Raw genomic sequence first — 20,687 nt, 5'->3', positions numbered from 1 at the left:
TCGCGCGGCTCCGTGGTGTGGATCTGGTGATACTTCTTCTCGATTTTGAGAAGGCCTACAACACATTTGACTCAAACTTTTTGGAGGGCACTCTACGCAAGATGGGCTTCTCAGATGCTTGGATCACAGGTGTGTCAGCTCTGTACAGACAGGCACACAGTGAGGTACTTTTGTCAGGAGGTAGAGGTGATCGCTTCATATTCACACGTTGGTCAGACAGGGCTGCCCTCTTGCCCCCTTCCTCTTTCTATTCTATGCTGAGGCGATGAGCAAGTTTTTGGTTTCACGGCAGGTTGGTTTACGTGGTTTAGCGCTCCCTATTCAGGGAGATGAGCTACTGGACGCTGAGTTTGCAGATGACTCAGCCTTGTACTTGGATGGCCAGGAGGCCAACCTTCACAGGTGTGAGCAGGCTCTTGAAAAAAAAATTTGTGCATCAGGCGCACTGATCAACTGGAGAAAGACAGTGGCTTTCTTGATTGGTAGTGCTCCTACGCCTGATTGGATACCAAGTGAGGGTTTCAGGTGGATTCCCTCGGGGACTGCAGTTCGGTACTTGGGCTGTAGGTTGGTTTGGACTTGTCTCCCAACCAGCAGATTGCTCCCCTCCTCCTGTCCATCAAGAGGAAGTTGTTACATTGGAGCTCCGCACGACTTTCTTTGGCAGGCAGAGTTGTAGTGGCCAACCAGGTATTGTTGGGTACTATGTGGTACATCACTTCTTGTCGGATCTTTTTGAGTTCTTGTATCGGCCAAGTAGAGAGGCTGATCAGGAACTTCCTTTGGTCAGGGCGTCACACTCAGATAGCCCGGGCCAAAGTGGCATGGCAGATCATCATTCTTCCTTGTTCTCAGGGAGGATTGGGGATCATAAACACAGCACAGCAGAGCAGAGCCCTTCTTGGGAAGTTTATCGTCAGAGGACTTCTTCCAAGGGAGGAGCCTTGGTAGGAGTTCTTGCTTCAGTGGCTTAGTGCTAGGGTGCCTCAGGCTGGAGGCCCCTTGCGACCCTCGACCAGATGGATTTTCACAAAGATGCGCAGAGTTGGCTTGAGCAGGAGACTGGAGGACCGCTTTGCTGTGAGTCTGCTCCGATCTTGGGAGCAACTGCGGAGAGGCCTGGAGCAACGTCAGCCTACTTGCACGGAGGAGCGCATGAGACAGCCCCTTGTTTGGAACCCAATGGTTAGCACTCAGAGAGCCACTTGGTTGGTAGTCGGCCTCATGTTTCCTGGGGTCCCATGACAAAGGGCCCGACACGCACTTTAGGTGACTGGCTACAGTTTTCAGGCTTGTCAGAGGAGCTTCAGGGCATTCAGCTACAGGGCATGAGATGGGTGCAGAGCATGTGTCAGAACATCTCAGAGGCAGTACCAGCTGAGGGGCTCACACGTCTCGAGTCAGCAGCACCTAGATGGATGGGGGCCTTCACGCGACTGCAGGTTCTCATCTCAGTTCGGGCTTGCTCAAAGACTATACCCTCCCTATTTTTCGAGCTATAGGGTGAGGGATGCTTACACCGAGTTGCAGTAGAGGCCCCTCGGGTTGCAGAGTGCTATTTTCAGAGGATCCGAGTGGTGGGCATCTGTGGGAGGATAGATCTCGACCCAGCAGCTCTTGAGGCTGGCCATTGGAGACTGTGGGCTTGGGAGAGCTATCCACTGGCACGAGTACAGTGCGATCCTAGAGAGTGGCTTTGGAGGGATCCTTTCTCCTCAGCAGAGCATCCAAGTGTCCCTTTCTTTCAGTACACTGTTCGACTACTGGGACATCACATAGTGGCAGTGCAGAGAGAGGCTCGTCTTACTGCAGCACCTCATTGGCAAGAGGAGGGTCTCACTGCTAAGTTCTTGGCAGCTTTTTGGGAGAGGTTGTGGGACTCCAGACAGCCGAGGCGAGTCACTTTGTTCCAGTGGCTGGTTGCACACCGAGCTACAGCAGTTGGGAGTTGGCTTGTACATTGGTCTCTCGGCCGCATGTGCAGCTTATGACCATCTTGTGGAGAGTTAGCGTCATTGTCTTTGGGACTGTCCTTTGGCACAGCAAGTGTGGCTTCGAGTCCTTCGGCTGATGCCAACTCTTTCCACAGCTTGGCAGTACACTTGGGGGGCAGCTGCTTAGTCCACTCTCACGGGCCCGGCACTTCAGTTTGAGCTATCCTCCACCAGCAGGATGATAGTGATGCAGGGGGGGTCGACCTACACTCCAGCGTACTACAGAGCTTAGTCCACAGGAGTGGTGCAGTGAGAGAGAGGAGTGTTGGGAGCTCATCAGCAGTCTGACACTCTGGTTCATCGATCTTTGGCTAGAGTTGATCCATACTCTCAGAGGACAGTTCGAGAGACTCCAAGGCAGCACCTACCGCATGTGGGAGCGCAGAGAGGCTTTCCTTCGACTCTGGCGTCTTGGGCCTTTTTTCACCATGGTCCAGGGTGTGCTCAGATGGCACTACCATCCACCTGTGTGGCTTTTCTCTCCTTCCATCTCTTGATTTAGCCGCATCGTACATATGCTGTTTTTTCATTGGGAGAGTCTCCCCATCACGATTGTTGTAGGCCTCTCTTGTAGAGGTGGTTGTAGCCCTATGGGCAGTTTCATTAACTAATAGAAGGATCTTTTTCTTGGGCAAAAAAAAAGATTGAGAGATCTCTCAGATTACAGTGAGAGGCCTCCTTTTGTGTTCTCGGCAGAGGGAATACACCCTTAAACAGGATTGTGGGGCAAGGGGTAGAGCTTGGTGGGAAGCCTTTGATGCTCTACTGGCAGCTCGTGGGAGTGGCCGCTTAGGGTCTTGAAGCTTGCGATAGCTCGCAAAATCGCCCCGAGGGGGAAGGGGGTCTTGGAAGCTTTGGAGATGTTGTGGCGCGAGATCCCCTGATTATGGAACCGACTTGTTTCCAAAAGGTGATTTTTAAAGTAGAATGGTATCGACGACGAGCCCAAAAAGGATTGGCACATGAAGTTCGCCTTGCGGACCCGCGGGGCAAGTTCAGCTTCCTCCTTGGAGTCTGCCCATGGGGCGCTAGCTTAAAATAGGGGTTAAAGCCTCCCACACGGGCAGTAGCCAAGTCGGCACGCCCTTCAATGTGCCAAAGCATCCAAGGAATACAAGCCTATTTTAGGCTATGAAATGGGCGCACACACACACACCTATTTATGGCATAGAAAGGGTGATGGGGTTCAGGGGGCTCTTGTCCTCCGAATGTAGAGGTTAGAGGCTTGCCAAAAAGAGCTTAACGAGCACTACCTTCAAACACAGTACATGCAAAAAAATCATTTAGGGAGTGGAGTTGATTGAGGAATCAAAACATGCATAAACACCAAGAAATTTGTGCACAAAGTATGGAAAGATTAATTCATTTAATTGGGTACGGAGAGAGATTTCTCCCGATCAATCTAGCAAAGATGTAAATGCTTGATGGATGCCCTATTTACGTGCTAATGAAAAACTAATGCTCCCTAATCAAACTTACCCAATCCATGGAGGGTAGTGGCCTCTTGGGTCTACCAAGGACGTGCAGACACATAGATAAATTAGAGGTCGATTAGTGGGATATACAATTAGCTTGGAGAGAATGCTAATGGATCTAATGATGATTAAGAGATATTAATCACCCCAATGACTCTGATACGAGTTGAAAGGATTAAGGGAGATTCGCAAGCATAGCATTTATATTAACATAATTATTACACTAATTACTCGATGCAAGAGAGAGAGAGAGTAGACTCAAATGATAACTTGATTAATAATGAACTAACAACCTACTTGAAGTGTATAAGAGTTGGCTACTTATATAGTAGCTGCATATGGCTAGGTGCACCTCTCAAGGGTCACATAAGCATCTTTCCCAAGGTTTAAGGGGCAACTCCCAAAGGGCAAGATTGACTCCACAAAAGGGGGAAAGGTAAGATGATTGGGAATAGCTTTTGGACTCTTGTCCAACTCACCATGCCAAGTGTGCTAGGCCACGTGCCCTTACGTGCTCATATGATGACTAGACTATTGACTGTAGAAGGGGGTGTGAGGGGGAGGGACTAGGGGCCAGGGGGTGTGACGGGGAGGGACTAGGGGCGAGGAGGTGTGAGGAGGGGCGAGGGCGAGGGGCTGGGTAGGAGCGAGAGGGTGTGAGGGGGTGGGTAGGGGCGAGGGAAAAGGGAGGGGGTGGGTAGGGGGCGAGTTGGGACTAGGGGCGAGGGAGTAGAGATGGGTAGTGAGAGGTGAGACTGGAAATGGCACTCACTCCAGCATATCTGCAAAACAACTCTAGTTAACTCAAAAAAATTCCGAGGGACAATCAGTTTGCTCTTTTCTTGGTTAAAGAGTTGGCTTCTCCTTTCGGCTCTTCTGGTCAAGGAGTTGGCTTCTTCTTTCGTCCAGATCGGAACACTTGATATTCTAGCGTAGTAAAATTAGCCATCAAACCCAAACCGCGCTGATTTTCCACGGGTGTCTTGATGCACTAAAATTACATACCCAGGCAATCTCATCCAATTAGGAATATTCAGTGGCTGGCACATCACAATGCAACACAAATGCTCACATATGCATGTTACAAGATATATAAACATAAAGTCGCCGATGAACGAAGGAGCTCGCTGCTGCTGTTGCGCTACCCACTCGCCATCGCAACCTCCCCCTGCCCCTCCCCCCCCTGCCCTCGCGCGCCACCGCTGGCCACTCCCCCCCTGCCCTCGCCGCCCACACCTGCTGCGCGTACGCCAACGCGCTGCCCAGCCTTCCCGCAGCCCTATGCCCGCCCTACCCACCTGCTCGCCAGCTTTCCCCCACTCCCGCCTGCCACCCCGTTTTCTGCCTCAGCCCCCCAGCCCCGCCTCCCAATCCTTCCTCACGACGGCCATCCTGCTCGTCGGGCCTCGCCAGTACCAGTGACGGGTTCGGTCCTGCAAAAGCTTCGTTTTTCGACTACGTTTCTCCGCCCCTCCCCTACAGCAGCAGACACAAATGGAGGCTCCAGCTTCGCCACAGAGGGACTCTGATGAAGCCCCCTCGCCCGACCCCACTGAGCCCACCATTCGACTTGCTCTCTCGCCTACAGAGCAAGCGAGCCTTGCCGCAGAGGTAGAGAGATTGCAGGCGACTTCGGTCATCTGCAAGGTTCTCGGCACTCGACCTAGCAGAGGAGGGCTGCGAGACCTTCTCCAGGCCCGCCTTCTCTCAGAGGTGGGCAAGATCTTGGATGTCCAGATTCTCGGACGGGGGTACTACCAGATTGAGTTCGAGACTTCCGAGATGGCTTCCAAGGTCATTGCTATGAGTCCACTGGCCATCCGAGCATCACGCGCCCACTTTCGACAGTGGCGACATGGTTTTGACCCGACTTCGAATGTGCTAGTAGAGGAGACAGACATCCCCATCTCAGTCTGCTTTCCGGGTTTACGGAGGGAGTACCTTCCACTTCTCTCCAAGATTGGCTCCGCCATCGGGACAGTCCTGGAGACACCTCGTACGGCAGCATCAGTAGCTGCCAAGGCGGCTGGCATCCCTTCAGTTCGAGTTTTGGTCAGAGATACCCACACGCTCCCGAAGGTCATCCTTTTGCCTCGGGTGAGTGGGGGTTGGTTTCGACAGAGTGTGGAGTACTCGGGTCTCCCGAACCAGTGCTTCATTTGCAGATAGATGGGCCACCTAGCGAAGGCCTGTCCACGGAGGAGACCACAACCCGCACCCCAGCCTCAGCCCCAACCTGTCAAGGCTGGGCCGCAGCCACAGCCAGCGACAGAGCACAGATTCAGCGCCACCCTCCGAGCCTGGGGCTCCAGCGGAGGAAGGGTGACAGCAGGCCCGTGGCCGTCGACGCCAGGGGCCACAGCGTCAGCCTGGCACTCAGAGTGGCCCCCAGGTGCCTACTCAGCAGCAGTGGGTTCCCACGGGGAACTGCTTTGGGCCTCTTGAGCAGGAGGAGCCTCCTTCGCCAGCCTCCACCTCCGCTTCACCCTCGCCAGCCGCTCCGCCTTCCGATCTCCCCTCCTCCTCCTCATGCCCTCCCCCGCCCTCTGCTACCGCTCACCCCCCACCTCGCCCCCCCCCATGTCTCTGCCGCCCCACCCCGCTTCTCCTCTCCCCCGCCCCCCCCAGCCCCTTCTCCCCCTCCTCCTGCTTCAGTACCTCAGTCGGCTCAGGAGACTGGACCCTCGCCGGCGGCTAGGAGATCTCTTGGCAGCGCCTTTGCCACGAGTCGCCTAGCGAGAGAGGGTCAGCCCTTTATGCGGCCCCCTCTGCAGATTCAGACATCTTCTCTTGCAGCTATCCCGCGTGGTTTGACGAGCATTGACCTCCGACGCCGCTGGGATTTCTTCGATTACGGGTTTACTCGTTTTCTTGGCGACTCCGTAGCAGACCACGAGGCAGCCTGCTTCAAAGTCCACGCTTTGTTCCTCGCCGCTAGGGGGACAGAGGCCTTGGACTCAGCAGTTGGTTTCTCCTTCCCCCTCTGTGGCACGACTCAGACAGAGTGGTCCCTCGACTCAGTGGTGGGATGGTTGCATACACAGGTTCTCGAGTTCTCTCACCACATGGGAGAACTTGGCGTTACAGATTTGCTGCAGACGTTGTGGACATTGGCCAAGTTTGCGGTGACACCCCCAGACTCAGCAGGATGTAGACACATTGTGGTGTACTTTTTTGCTGATACGCAGTGTTTGCCTTGCTATGTATTCATTCATGAGGACTCCTGGACAGAGGAGGTTGCTTTACGCACGGCTCGCTCTGCTTGGGCTTGGACCAGGCACTCACTGCAGTCTCGCCTATCTAGAGGACGCTCGGATGCGGATTACTCCCCATCCAAGCCTGCTTCGAAGATAGCTCGTCTTGCTGCTGCGGCAGCATCTCTTCTCTCTCGCTCCCCATGAGGATCGTCTCGTGGAACGTGCAGGGACTAGGTGGGCCCCAGTTTCAGCGACAGCGGGGCCGATTGCGTCAGGAGCTTCAGCGTTGCCTTGTGGGAGGAGAGATTGATCTCCTTATGCTTCACGAGCACCATTTGTCTGAGAGCCGCATTCGACGATGTGGTCAGATTTTGCGTGGACGCTATGATACCTTTTGGTCAGCTGCTTTTGGACCTGGAGGCATCCAGGGTGGGGTATGTATGACTATTGCGGACTCACTTCAGCAGGCCATTGTGGGCCGAGGGATTATTGTACCAGGCAGGGCTCAGTGGATTACTATGCAAGTTCAGGGTAGCCTTGTGGGTTTCCTCAACATCTATGCGCCCAATGTGGCGAGTGCTCGTGCAGAGTTTTGGTCACAGATTGTTGAGTCTTTGCCACAGGTTGACCAGTGGTGTGTAGGAGGGGACTTCAACATGTTGGAGGACCCTTCTGACAGGATCGGAGGCAGCCATGCTACTGTGCATGGAGTTGAGTTAGCAGCTTGGGAGAGGTTTTGTATGACGTTGAGGGTCTCGGATACATGGCAGCATTCTGGCTTTGTGAGGCCTCCAGAGAGTCTTGCCTTCTCTAGATCGGACCGCAGAGTGGGAGGAGTGAATCTATCGCGCATAGATCGCTTCTACACTAGTGACCACTTCAGTGACTTGGGGGGATCAGTGGGCATCCTGGAAGGGACATCCTTCTCGGACCATGCACCAGTGATTCTCACAGTGGCAGATAGGCAGAGGAGTGGGAGCACGATGCTTCGCATCCCAGAGCGGGTCTTGTTGGACTCAGCACTTAGAGAGAGGGTCGAGGCTCTATGGACAGAGGGCATGGACAGCCAGGCTCCACCTGCAGACAGAGTGGCCTCAGGCCTAGCTCAGCTTAGCCACTTCTTTCTCCAGGAGTCTCTTGCTCGACGGGCTGCAGCGAGAGAGGAGGTGCAGCGTCTCAGACGAGGCATTGCTTCACTTCAGAGGATGCGGGAGTAGCATCCAGACAGTCCATGGTTGGAGGAGCAGTTACAGCAGGCTCGAAAGGAGCTTGCTTGCACAGAGGAGAGGCGCCATGAGTTTGCCTTTCATCGACAGGCATCTCAGTGGACTCAGGTGGGTGACAGGGTGACAGGTGGTTTTTTTGAGACAGTGGCACCTCAGCACTCGCATGCCAAGGTCAATCAGTTGAGGAGACCCGATGGGTCAGTTGTTTGTGAGCCTGAGGATATGCGTGCAGTCGCTACTGACTTTTACCGTGAGCTACTGTCGGCTGAGCCCGAGTCAGAGAGATAGGATGTATGCAGGGAGCAGGTTTGGGCACAGATGCCCTGTCTTGTGACTCAGGAGATGCGGCAGAGGCTTGAGTTACCTCTTCAGCTTGAGGAGCTGCACACGGCTCTTAGGGCCCTCCCTCGTGGTAGCTGTCCAGGTGAGGATGGGCTGACTCCCAGCTTCTTCTTGGAGTACTGGGACCTGCTTGGCCCAGATCTTTGTAGTGCCTTTCAGTACATTCTGCACACAGGAGTGATGCCGGATAGCATGAGTGAGGGCCTGATTTACCTCATTCCTAAGGAGGGTGGCTCCTTGGATGAGATTCGACAGTGGCGCCCCATCACCATTCTCAACTCATCCTACAAAATTCTTGCCAAGGCTCTGAGTTTGAGGATTCAGCCACTTTTGGAGAGCCTTATACATGGGACTCAGACAGGTTTTGTCAAGGAACGCAGTATCCTTGACAACATCTTCACTTTTTGGGAGGCTTCTGCCCTTGCACGGCTCCGTGGGGAGGACCTTGTGATTCTTCTTCTCGATTTTGAGAAGGCATACGACAGAGTCGACTGGGACTTTCTAGAGGGCACGCTACGCAGGATGGGCTTCTCAGAGGCTTGGATCAGAGGGGTGTCAGCTTTGTACAGACAGGCTCACAGTCGGGTGCTTTTGGCAGGAGGTAGAGGTGAGCGCTTCATGCTCACACGATCGGTCAGACAGGGTTGTCCTCTTGCCCCCTTTCTCTTTCTGTTCTATGCGGAGGCGATGAGCAGATTTTTGGTGTCACAGCAGGTTGGTTTGAGGGGCTTAGCACTCCCTCTACGGGGAGATGAGCTTCTGGACGCTGAGTTTGCCGACGAGTCAGCCTTGTACTTAGAGGGCCAGGAGGCCAATTTACACAGATGTGGGTAGGCTTTGGAGACCTTCTGCTGTGCATCGGGCGCACTGATCAACTGGAGAAAGACAGTGGCTTTCTCGGTTGGTAGTGCTCCTGTGCCAGATTGGATGCCAGGAGAGGGTTTCAGGTGGATTCCTCCAGGGACTGCAGTTCGGTACTTGGGTTGTCAGGTTGGTTTGGATTTGTCCCCCGAGCAGCAGATTGCTCCTCTTCTCCTGTCCATCAGGAGAAAGCTGTTACATTGGAGCTCAGCCCGACTTTCGCTGGCTGGTAGAGTAGTAGTTGCCAACCAGGTGTTGTTGGCGACTATGTGGTACATCACTTCTTGCTGGATCTTCTCGAGTTCTTGCATCAGCCAGGTACAGAGGCTGATCAGGAACTTCCTTTGGTCTGGTCGCGACACTCAGATTGCCCGAGCCAAGGTGGCTTGGTCGGTCATCACACTTCCTTGTTCTCAGGGAGGACTTGGGATCATTGATCCAGCACAGCAGAGCAGAGCCCTTCTTGGGAAGTTCGTCGTCAGAGGACTTCTTCCAGGCGAGGAGCCCTGGAAGGAGTTCTTGTTGCAGAGGCTTTGTGCCAGGGTGCCTCAGTCAGGAGGCCCTTGGCAACCTTCGACCAGATGGATCTTTACAGAGTTGCGTCGAGTTGGTTTGAGCAGGAGACTGGAGGACCGATTCGCTGTGAGTCTGCTTCGTTCTTGGGAGCTATTACGGCGTGGCCTAGAGCAAAGACAGCCGACGTGCACGGAGGAGCGCCTACGGCAGCCCCTCGTCTGGAATCCCATGGTTAGCACTCAGCGAGGCCACTTGGTTGGGAGTAGGCCTCATGTTTCTTGGGGTCCCATGGCAACAGGTCCAGCGCGCTCTCTAGGTGACTGGCTAGAGTTCACAGGTTTATCAGAGGAGGTGCAGGTTGTCCAGCTACAGGGCATGAGAGGGGTTCAGAGCATGTGTCAGGACATCTCAGAGTCAGTTCCAGCTGACTGGCTCACGCCTCTCGAGCCAGTGGCACCCCGGTGGATGGGAGCCTTCACACGACTGGAGGTTCTCATTTCAGTCAGGGCTTGCTCAGAGACTGTCCCAGCCCTGTTCTTCGAGCTTCAGGGTGGGGGACGACTACAGAGAGTTGCAGTAGAGGCCCCGCAGGTAGCAGAGTGTTGTTTCCAGAGGATCCGAGTTGTGGGCATCTGTGGGAGGACTTGCGTCATAGACCCTGACCCAGCAGCTCTTGAGACAGGACACTGGAGGCTATGGGCTTGGGAGTGCTGTCCACTGGCACGAGTACAGTGGGATCCTGGTGAGTGGCTTTGGAGGGACCCATTCTCTTCTGCAGACCGCCCAGGAGTCCCTTTCTTTCAGTACACTGTTCGGCTTGGACGTCATATACTTGCAGCACAGAGTGAGGCCTGCCCCGCTGCAGCACGTCATTGGCAGGAGGAGGGTCTCACAGTTGAGTTCTTGGCAGCTTTTTGGCAGAGGCTGTGGGACTCCAGACAGCCGAGGCGCGTCACCTTGTTCCAGTGGTTGGTTGCACACAGAGCCACAGCAGTAGGGAGCTGGCTTGTACATAGTGGTCTCTCGGCCGCATGTACAGCCTGTGACCAGTTGGTGGAGAGTCAGCGTCACTGTCTTTGGGACTGTCCCTCGGCCCAGTAGGTGTGGCTACGAGTTCTTCGGCTGATGCCTGCCCTCTCCACGGCTCGACAGTACACTTGGGGGGCAGCGGCTTGGTCCACCCTCACGGGCCCGGCACTTCAGTTTGAGCTATCTTCCACCAGCAGGATGATAGTGATACAGGGGGGTCGACCTACACTCCAGCCTGCTACAGACCTTACTCCACAGGAGTGGAGCAGTGAGAGAGCGGAGTGTTGGGAGCTCATCAGCGGCCTAGCTCTCTGGTTCATCTGGCGGGCCCGCTGTTTCCGCATCTTTGAGGCTCGCCTTGTACCACCAGCAGAGACTGTTTGTGACTTTTGGCTAGAGTTGATCCATACTCTCAGAGGACAGCTTGAGGGACTACAGGGCAGCTCCGACCGCATGCGGGAGCGCCGCGAGGCTTTCCTTCGACTCTGGCGCCCTGGGCCGTTCTACTCCATGGTCCAGGGGGTGCTCAGATGGCACTACTGTCCACCTGTGTGGCTTTTCCCTCCTCCCATCTCTTGATTTAGCCCCATTGTACATATGCTGTTTTTTCATTGGGAGAGTCTCCCCACCATGCTTGTTGTAGCCCTCTCTTGCAGAGGTGGATGTAGCCCTATGGGCATTTTTCATTAACTAATAGAAGGATCTTTTTCTATTAAAAAAAAAAAAAGTTGCCGATGAACACTCCCCCCGCAAATAACCATCCCAATCCGGGCCATGAGCTGCTCAACGCCTTCTCATCACTTCTCCCGCAAATAACCTAAAAAGGTCCGGGCCATGAGATATAGAGGCCTTTTACAACCAAACACCCCCCTAGACCGCAGCCTTCGTCGTTTGGAGGTGCTGAGAGTAACCATTGCTCAGACTTCTTAATACTCCCCCCGCAAATAGCCATCCAAGTCTGGGCCATGAGTAACAACAACAGTCTCCCCCCGTAAATCTAGGCCATGAGTAAAAACAACACTTTTCAAACATTTCAATACTCCCCTCGCTAATAACCACAAGGGTCCGGACCATGAGTATGAACAAGCATTCTCAAACATCATTTCTCAGTACTCCACCCGGGAGTAAAATCACCAATCATTGAAACCAGTATTAAAACCAGAGTCAAACAATTCAAATCGGCACCAAGACAAGTTCAAAACAAATTCCAAACAGGATCATCAAACAAGTTCTCAAACAGAACTCAAACTTAAAAAGCAATCTCGACATCGGCCGAGTTCGAAAAGTTGACCGACTTTCCATCCTGAAACCTGCACCAAAAAAAATGAGGCTTAGGTTCCTTCCATAAGGTCATAGCTAACCACACCATGGTCCATCAACTCTTGGACCGACAGTGTTCCTCTGGCGACGTTGGTAGTCCCAAGCCATAGCAATCACATTGGACCTCCAAGGTCATCAGCTCCTAAGAGACACCTACTAAGAGATGTCGAGAAATTTCAAGTTATAATCTGCTAGGGTTTCCATGGCAAGCATTTCAGGATATCCCACTCTACCAGAAGTTGCACTCCGAAGGAAGATGTCAGAAACCATATAACTTCGGGCAAAAAAATTTCTTGAAAAGCTTGCCAAATCCTTGGAGTGTGCGTCTTGGTAGCTATAGACATCAACATCTGCATGGCACTGCTTTTGAGAAAAGCGGTGACTCGAAACAAATCTTGGATCCTTCTCTTGCAAGTGATCTTTTTGGCTTATGCCCTGTAAGACATGAGTGGGAGAGACAGGAGCACGCCATGTATAAAGGGTGGGAGTGGCTAATAAGTCCAAGATCGAGACCCGAATATACTTCAAATAAAATTCCAGTAGTCTCTGGTTTGCTTTGTTTGCTCTTTTGTAGGACCGGTATGCTTTCTAAAAAGCACACGCCTGATGCTCTGATGCCATTGTCACAAGACGGGCACCACGTGCCAATAGAAAAGAACAGACTGAACAGACTTTTAGAAATTCAATAACAACTGAACTAAAAGAGAGACGACACGCAGCACGGAATGGCGGACTTCCAACCCAGAGAGTATTGGCCCCAAACCTTAGCGCCCCTTTCGGTATTTCTTTACATTGCATCAACACAGTACAAGCCAGTACTCCAAACTCTGCACCTTCTTCAAGAAGCATGCCAGAGAATGAGCCCATGGCCTCATATTTAAAAGCCCTAGGCCCAAAAGTAGTTTACATGAAAGCCTTCAAACTCAAAAGCATCTGGTCCAAAAGCAATGCCCAAAAGCTGTCAGCATAAATTACGAAAATCTGTACAACTGCCACGTCAGCAGTCAATACAAAATGCGGAAATCTGTACAGTCTCCCACGTCATCATGTCAACGCAAAAACCCGGTTTTTCTGTACAATTGCCACGTCATCAGTCCAACGCAAATCCTTGTGTGTGTGTGTGTGGGTCTTGCTTTATTTATATGCCTTTATGTCACTTGGGCCCCATCAAACGGGGTCCCATAAGTTGGTAGGACTTCTTCTTTTGCTGTTGCTTGTTCTTCTTAGGGTTTAGACCCCTCGGCCGGGATCTGCAAGTTGGCTCCATTCTTCAGGGCTTTGACACGTCAGCAGTTTGTGACATTCTTTATGGCTTATGCCTCTTAAGAGAGAGCAATGAAGACGGGAGCACGCCCGATGCATGATGGACGAAAGGTGGAAGTGGCTAATAAGCCCGGGGTCGGGACACGAAGATTTTTTCACAAACATAATCTTGTTTGCTCTGTCAGATTCTCCTCGAGAATCTATATGTGTTGCAGAAGGGATCGCATCCTCCGTAGAAGAAGAATCTTTTTGAGCTCTGATACCACTGTAGCATGCTTGGACACTCCAAGCGAGAAATCAATAGCAATACACGAACAAAAACTTCAAAATCAATGAACTTTAATAATGAGAGAGAGAGAGAGAGAGAGAGAGAGAGAGAGAGAGAGACGGCATGGCGGAGTTCCACACCCAAAAGCACTGGCCCCAAAGACTGGCACCCTTTTTGGTATTTCTTTATTATTGATCACATCAAGGTACAACTCCTGAGGGTCCTCTGCTCTCAAACTCTACGTCCAGATGCTCTGCAGAGTAAGAGCCCTTGGGCCTCCTTTATTCTTATAAGGAATGCCCAAAAGCACCAAATCAAAAGCACTTTAATCCAAAAGCATATCTGATCCCAAAAGCTAGCACTAAAGTTGCCACATCATCAGCCCAGCGTAAATCGCGGAAATCCATACAGCCTACCACGTGGCACCAGCAACGTAAAATGCAGAAATCCGTATAGCCTGCCACGTCAGTATGTCAACGCGATTTATAAAAATCTCTCCCAGAGTCCAAGCTTCTGCCTTTAAGGGTTTTGGGCCCCACGGCCGGTGCTTCATAAGTTCTTCAAGTTGGTTGGTTCAATTTCTCTTGTCTTTTTTGCCATTTCTCTTCCAATTGGTTATGCCATGTCATCACTTTGTGACAGTGAGCCACTGACCTAAGCAAGTGCTCTGCCCAGAAGTGGCTCTGCAGCTTTTACCCTCAATCCTTCTGCAAAGCTGAGCACTTACTGAGAGAAGGAACTTTTAGGCTATCTGCTATACTTAACTAACACTCTCATCGATAGCAAATAATATTCTTCAAGCCCTTGTAATTTTCCACCTCTAAGAACATGCAACACATAGATTTCATGCATTCCCTGACTTCGAGAAACAATTGCTGACATGTAATGCAATGAGCTACATATGAACAAAAGCTAATAACATGCGATACACTTAGCTGGTGCTCAGATATTAGTAAACTTTTGGAATGAATATCTTGAGATGACGAAGTAAGGAATTCCTCACTGGTTCATTATGAGTTTCAACTGCCTCAAAGAAGTCCGTGAAAGCTTCCCTCTTGATCGACTCTCTATTTGTCACTGCCATTTCTTTATCACCAGTTTTAACAGGCCCATATTTCCTGGTTGCATACAAAAACCTGGCGTTAACAATTAATTCCTGTCTATAAAACCCTCTTCCTATTATTTGCACTACTTTGGAAAAAGATTTGATTAATCAATCCACTCTCTGAATCTTAGACAGGCCTCCTAAATAAGAAGGGTAAAAGCAAGACAGATCTTGCTCTTTCTGTTGATAAAGTACCACTGCATAAAGAACTGCTATTTTTCCTTATATTTACTACAAAATGATTGAATTGTGTCTCTGAATATTTTCCTCCTGTTGGCACGCGTTTCTCATTCCTTTTACTTTTAGGTCTTTAGAGGTTGTTCGTGCTATCCAAGTACAAGAGTTGCTTCAAATCATTAAGTAATGACTGAGTCTATGTCAATGGTAAGCATGTATCAGGAATTTCAACAACAATAAGTATCAAGATACAATGGTCACACAGATAATGTTGGGATGTCAGCTGCATGTGGGCGTAATATGTAGCAGTCATTCACATTGCGGACATGACAAGTGGTGGTTTGAGCAAGAGTAATAGTGATGTGTTGAAGGGAAATCCCCCCAAATTCAAGCCCTAAAAGTACATTTTACCATGCTAGAGACTTTTGCTAAAATGAAAATGTGAATGGTGAAAAAGCAAGTGGTCGTGCAACTATCACTCGTCAAAAGTGCCTCTTTTTACCTCACCTACTCCCACCTAAACGGTTCACAATTTTTCACACAAGAGGATCTCCTTGCTCCTCTCTACCTTCTCTACCTATTAGAGCTTAATTCATACAAGCAAATTACATTGAAATAGTGATCATTAGCTTTAATTGCTCTATTTTCAGCAGTATAGTCCATCAGATAAGGCAGTCCCTCAAAGCCGAATGTCGTCGGCTCTCAAGATTCACAGCAAGAAATAGGTGTTCCCTCATAAAAAGCCTTTCTAACTTAGATTTAGGAACAAATGCAAAGGCCTCTTATTGAGGGGACTTTGCAATCAGAGTTAAGTTAGTCCAAAGGGTTGCCACCCTCAGCCTGGGCTTAGTTTTCCAGTTCCAAGAGCGTAGTCCCTCTAGATTCAGATCAAGAAACAGAGGTTCCTTAGTCAAGAGTGTTGGCCTTAGATTAGGGCGTACAGGCTCCCAAGACTATCGAGTTAAAGAGAATAGCACAAAGTGTCAGAATCATATCTGTCACAAAGCAATGAAGTAACATGCCCAACTGAAAGAGAAATGGCCGATTGGACAAGAGAGACCGAAATGACCATTTGAAAGAATTTATGAAGCACCAGCCATGGGGCCCAAAAAGCTAAAGGATAGAAACTTGGACTCTAGGAGCGATTTTTGTAAATCGTGCTGACATGCTAACGTGGCAGGCCGTACAGATTTTCGCGTTTTGTGTTGTTGGTGCCACGTGGCAGGCTGTACGGATTTTTGCAATTTTCGCTGGCTGCTTTTTGCAGTTTCTAGCACTAGCTTTTGAGAGCAGATGCTTTTCGGAAGAAGTGCTTTTGAACCTGATGCTTTTGGGGCTCTGCTTTTGGCCATTCCTTGTAAGTTTAAAAGAGCCCTTCGACCTCTCACTCTGCAGAGCATATGGACGCAGAGTCTGAGAGCAAAGGACCCTCGGGAGTTGTACTTTGTTGTGAGCAATAATGAAGAAACATTGAAAGGGGTGCCACTCTTTGGGGCATGTGCTTCTGGGCGTGGAACTTTGCCGTGCAGTGTCGACTCTCTCTCTCTCTCTCTCTCTCTCTCTCTCTCTCTCTCTCTCTCTCTCTCTCTCAAGTGTGGTAGATTGGTTATGCTATTTCCCACTTGAATAACAAGTCTTGAGTTCAACTCCTCGTCGGCTAGATCTTTAAGGTCTCTTGGGATAGTTTCCTACAAGTTAAAACTCTCATCTTCTGGGGGGGGGGAGGGGGGGTGCGCGCGCGCTGCACTCTTATGAAATCTTGCCTTCGTCGATAGCAGACCTTTGCAGCTCGCGGTTTTTGCAGAAATGACCAAGATCAAGGTGCATGAGTTGCGAGCCAAGAGCAAGGGGGGGCTGCAGACTCAGCTCAAGGACCTAAAAGCAGAGCTTGCTCTGCTGAGAGTATCCAAGGTGACTGGAGGAGCACCCAACAAGCTATTCAAAATCAAGGTAGTCAGGCTGTCAGTAGCACAAGTGTTGACAGCACTTTCACAAAATCAAATGGCAGCTCTTCGCACTACCTACAAGAACAAGCGGTTGCCATTGGACCTGTGCCCCAAGAAGACCCGTGCCATTCGGCGGCGGCTAACCAAACATCAGGCTGGTTTGAAGACATTGAAGCAGAAGAAGAAACAGACCTATTTCCCAAAGCGAAAATATGCTCTAAAGGCTTCATGAGGTGTTATTTTGTGTGGAAGATTGTTTTTGATACTAGCCAAGAGAGAATGGCTAGGGTTTTGTAATACAGACAGCTTATTTAGGCTTATTTCAACATTGGGTCTTTCATGTCTTGGATGGTGTTCCATTTGACTTTCTTGGTTCTTTCTGCTGTGTGATGCAAAGATTCTGACTCGAAAGGGTATTGAGCATGTCTTGTCCTTTGTATGTGGCTCTGTGGCCAGATTATGGCATCAGTTATTTAACAGTGGTTTATCTATATAAAAAAAAGTGTGTGTGTGCTGTAGCGGGCCTCAAAGTTAACTTTTGTAAATCCAAGCTATTGCCTCTGAAGGAGTGTGACTGGCATAAGATATTGTGGCCTGGGGAGATTGTTCCTCCACATGTTTTGGTTCGCCATTTGGGTTATCCATTGGGTTGGAATGTATCGGCTATGCAAAAACTGGATTGGGTGCTCCAACGTCTACATTCCAAGTTGAATTATTGGAAACTATTCACGTGGCCACTTCATGTACGTCTCAGGATTGTCCAATGCATCCTTCTGGCTTATGTGCAGTTTTACTTGCCTTTGTTAGTCCGGCTCGGTTGCGCTTGCAGTCCCTCATGTCCAGTATTTTAGAGCATTTTTGGCAGACCTCGTCTACCAAGAAGGGTCTTCGGCTTCTCTCTATGGACAAGTTGTGTTCTCCCAAGCGGCTTGGAGGGTTAAATATTTTGGACTTGTGACATCATCTTTTGGCTCGGAAAGCTATGTTGTTGCCAGTTTTGGTGGAGCCGACTTATTGGGATGTTGTTTTTGGGAAGCTTGAAGGACACATTCCTGGATGTCCCTTTACTTTTTCTCTCATTGTTGATTGGAAAGTTGTCACTTCGCATTTGGCTTGGAATGGTCGACCATCTGTTGTGGGTAACTCTCTTCGTTTGGAGAGTCTGCATTGGAGCTGGGCCTTCGCTTCGACTTTGGTTCAACGGTCACCTCGCCAAGCATATTTTCTTGCCCAAAAAGGAATCTGTGAGGTGCATCAGGTGTTTGATGTCTCGGGTGAAGTTCTTTCGTTCGCTGATGCAGTGTCCTGCTTTCCGTTGGGTCCTCACTATTCTTCTCTCTAGCGGGAAATTCAAAGGATGCTTGCTGATCACTCACCTATTCCTCCTTTGGATGTGGACTCTCGCTTCTCTAATTGGAATCGAGCTACTGCTAGATTGGATTGCATCTCAACTGGTAGTGTATATGCTATCCTTCAGTCTGATGTATGGATTCTTCATCATGGTAATCAGCTGTGGTTGTTCTCCGAGTCATCCTTGTGGTGGCAAAACACAAGGTCTCGTATTTGGCAGAGTCATCTACCTTTGAAAGAACGGGTTTTCTTGTGGCGCTGCTTGGTGGGAGCTCTTCCTGTTGGCAGTGTTACATGGTCGGCATATTGCGCCTTCCCACTACCCCCAATGCCTTGAAGCTGAGGAGACCGTGCCACGCTTACTATGGCGTTGTCGCCACTCCAGAGCCTTTATTCGGCAAGTGTCGACTACTCTTCGGCTGCGTTTTCCTTCCGGCTCTTTTCACAGACGCTTTTGGCTTTTTGGGGTGCTTCAGTCGTCGCATTCTCAGTTTGCGGTGTTCTTCACCTGGGTCAGATTTTGGACTCTGTGGGCTATCTAGCACCATAGGAACTCCTCAATGTTCCAAGGCACTTATGTTGACCCCTTCGCTATTTCAAATCATTTCTTGTTCAAGCACTACATTTTGCTCATGACGTTGGAGACATCACTCTTGATGCCTATAGGATTTACTTTGACTGTTTCTAGCTTTCGAAGCCTCATAGTGCTCAGGTCTTTGTATCCTTTTCTTTTCGTGGGTTTTCCTTGCATTGAGGTTTCCCACTTGTAAAGTAATCAAAGCAGATTTACAAAAGAAAAAAGAGTGTGTGTGTGTGTGTGCTCGGTGGTGTGTGACTGTGTTAAGTGAGTGGGTGGTTGGGTGCCCTGCGCGAACCTGTAACCCTGCGCGAAGATAGCCTGCGCGGCCAGTAGCCCTATGCGAAGATAGCCTACGCGATTAATCGCCTTGCGCGAAGACCAGTTCTGCGTGAGGAGCGGTGTGCGCGACTTTCTACACTGCGTGTCTGCTGTTTTGCCTCATCAGCAGGTTTGGGCAGCCTACAGCTCTGTGTGTGAGTGTGTGTGTGTGGGCGTGTAAGGAGTCGGTGGGAGCTCTGTGCAAACTGCAATCCCTGCGCGCTCTCGGTTCCTGCACGCCCTCAGCTCTGCGAGCTGGACGTTCAACACGCCCTGCGCTACTCTCTGCAGCAGCCTCCCTTGCACGCAGTAATCAATTGCATGCGCAAGCTGCCTGCAGTGTGCTGTACCACTCTCGTCCAAGGCTAGCGTTTTTATTTGACTTCTCGCGGCTCCTATTGGTGCTCCAGTCACAATGCATCAGCGAGTTGGGTAACCAGACGGTGCGAGCGTGTGGTTGTGTCCAGGGGCGTGTGTGTGTGTGTGTGTGTGTGTAGTAGGGTTTGTGTACAGCCAGCCTTTGTGTGTGTCTGTGTGCAGTCAAAAATCAAAACACCAAAAAAAGAGTGTGTGTGTGTGGGTGAGCATCACATGGATTCGATTGATCAGTGTATATACAAGCGTCGGAAAGCCACGGAAAGAACCGATATGGATGCTTTAAGCCTTATCAAAGAATGTTTGCATGAGGACTTCGAGGATGCGCGTCAAGCTTGGGAAGGATCAGCTCCCGTCTTGGAAGTGCACATTCTTGTTCATGAGCTTATGTATCCTGTTGCTCAGTATGTGCTTAACACAGTGATCCTTTTTTTCCCGGACAGAATGCCTACGCCTCAGGATGTAGGCCAATGGGTTGCTTTCCTTCTCAAACGGCAAGCGGTCCGAGGAGTTTACTTTGGCGCGCAAGGCTTTTATGAAGTCTTGTTGGCCGACATGGATGCTCGGGATGCTTTGCTTGTCTCCTCTTTTCTTCAATATGCAGATGACTCATGTACTGCCCTGGGCTGTCACTAAGGACTATCAAAGCGTGATTCGTCGCAAGTGTCCTGTCTGGGTTGAGGTGGTCGACTTTCCGCACACTTGGCGTCATTTTCTTCCCTTGTTGGCTGCCCAGTTGGGCAAAGTCATTTGCCCTCCTAAGCTGGATGCAAACACCAATCGTTTTTATAAGGCAAGCCATTGGGCTGCTGGATGCTAATTGGACTCCTTGGTAGACTGTCCAATAGTCTTCTAGGGAGCTTAATTTCTATTCGTTCTTTTATCAAGCATTTTTAAATGGATTAGACTAGTTTTACTCTAGCCTAATTCTCATTGGTCCACCTCTATGGACATCCAATAGGATTTTGAGGGGAGATTGGGGGCAACTCAGAACTGGCCTAGGAGCCTGCCATGTGTCCATTCTTCCCTTTGGGGAGAGCTTGGGAGTGTGTGTGTCTGTGTTTCTCTCTCATTCCCTACTCTTAGGGCTCGCCCCCTCCTTGATAGGGATATGGGAAAACTTTTGAGTCTTCTCTCTACCATTCAATTTTCCCAGCTTTGACTATTTGTACTTTTCAATTAAAGTTTTGGAACCTTAGCCTATGGAAGTCTTAATGGAGCTGAACCTTAGGTCTTTTAAGCTCCAGTGATGCACATTGCTCTTTTGCAGACTGCCCCCCCTTTGGATCCTTGCATAGGCCGGTCTGGCAGCCCTACCAATATTCTAGCTTTTACTCCCCTGGTA

At 50.4% G+C, this 20,687-nt stretch overlaps 1 protein-coding gene and 1 pseudogene across 2 annotated transcripts in view; one reads left to right on the top strand and one right to left on the bottom strand.

Annotated features, from left to right (window-relative positions):
- The window catches only part of LOC147441905 (uncharacterized), a 190,710-nt gene that overhangs the window by 148,867 nt on the left and 21,156 nt on the right, over positions 1 to 20,687 (bottom strand). For both annotated transcript variants that reach the window (XM_086528304.1, XM_086528303.1), the window contains one exon: positions 14,495 to 14,609. In XM_086528304.1, the coding sequence (XP_086384430.1) occupies positions 14,495 to 14,609 (115 nt within the window). The remainder of the gene's footprint in view (positions 1 to 14,494; positions 14,610 to 20,687) is intronic.
- On the top strand, positions 16,563 to 17,203 carry LOC147441906 (large ribosomal subunit protein uL29z pseudogene; annotated as a pseudogene).

The sequence above is a fragment of the Adiantum capillus-veneris genome, chromosome 14 (genome assembly GCF_014529385.1).
Source record: "Adiantum capillus-veneris isolate H3 chromosome 14, ASM1452938v2, whole genome shotgun sequence".
Lineage (NCBI taxonomy): Eukaryota > Viridiplantae > Streptophyta > Polypodiopsida > Polypodiales > Pteridaceae > Adiantum > Adiantum capillus-veneris.
The sequence above is the reverse complement of the archived record's forward strand: the minus strand, read 5'-3'. Positions and strand labels throughout refer to the sequence as shown.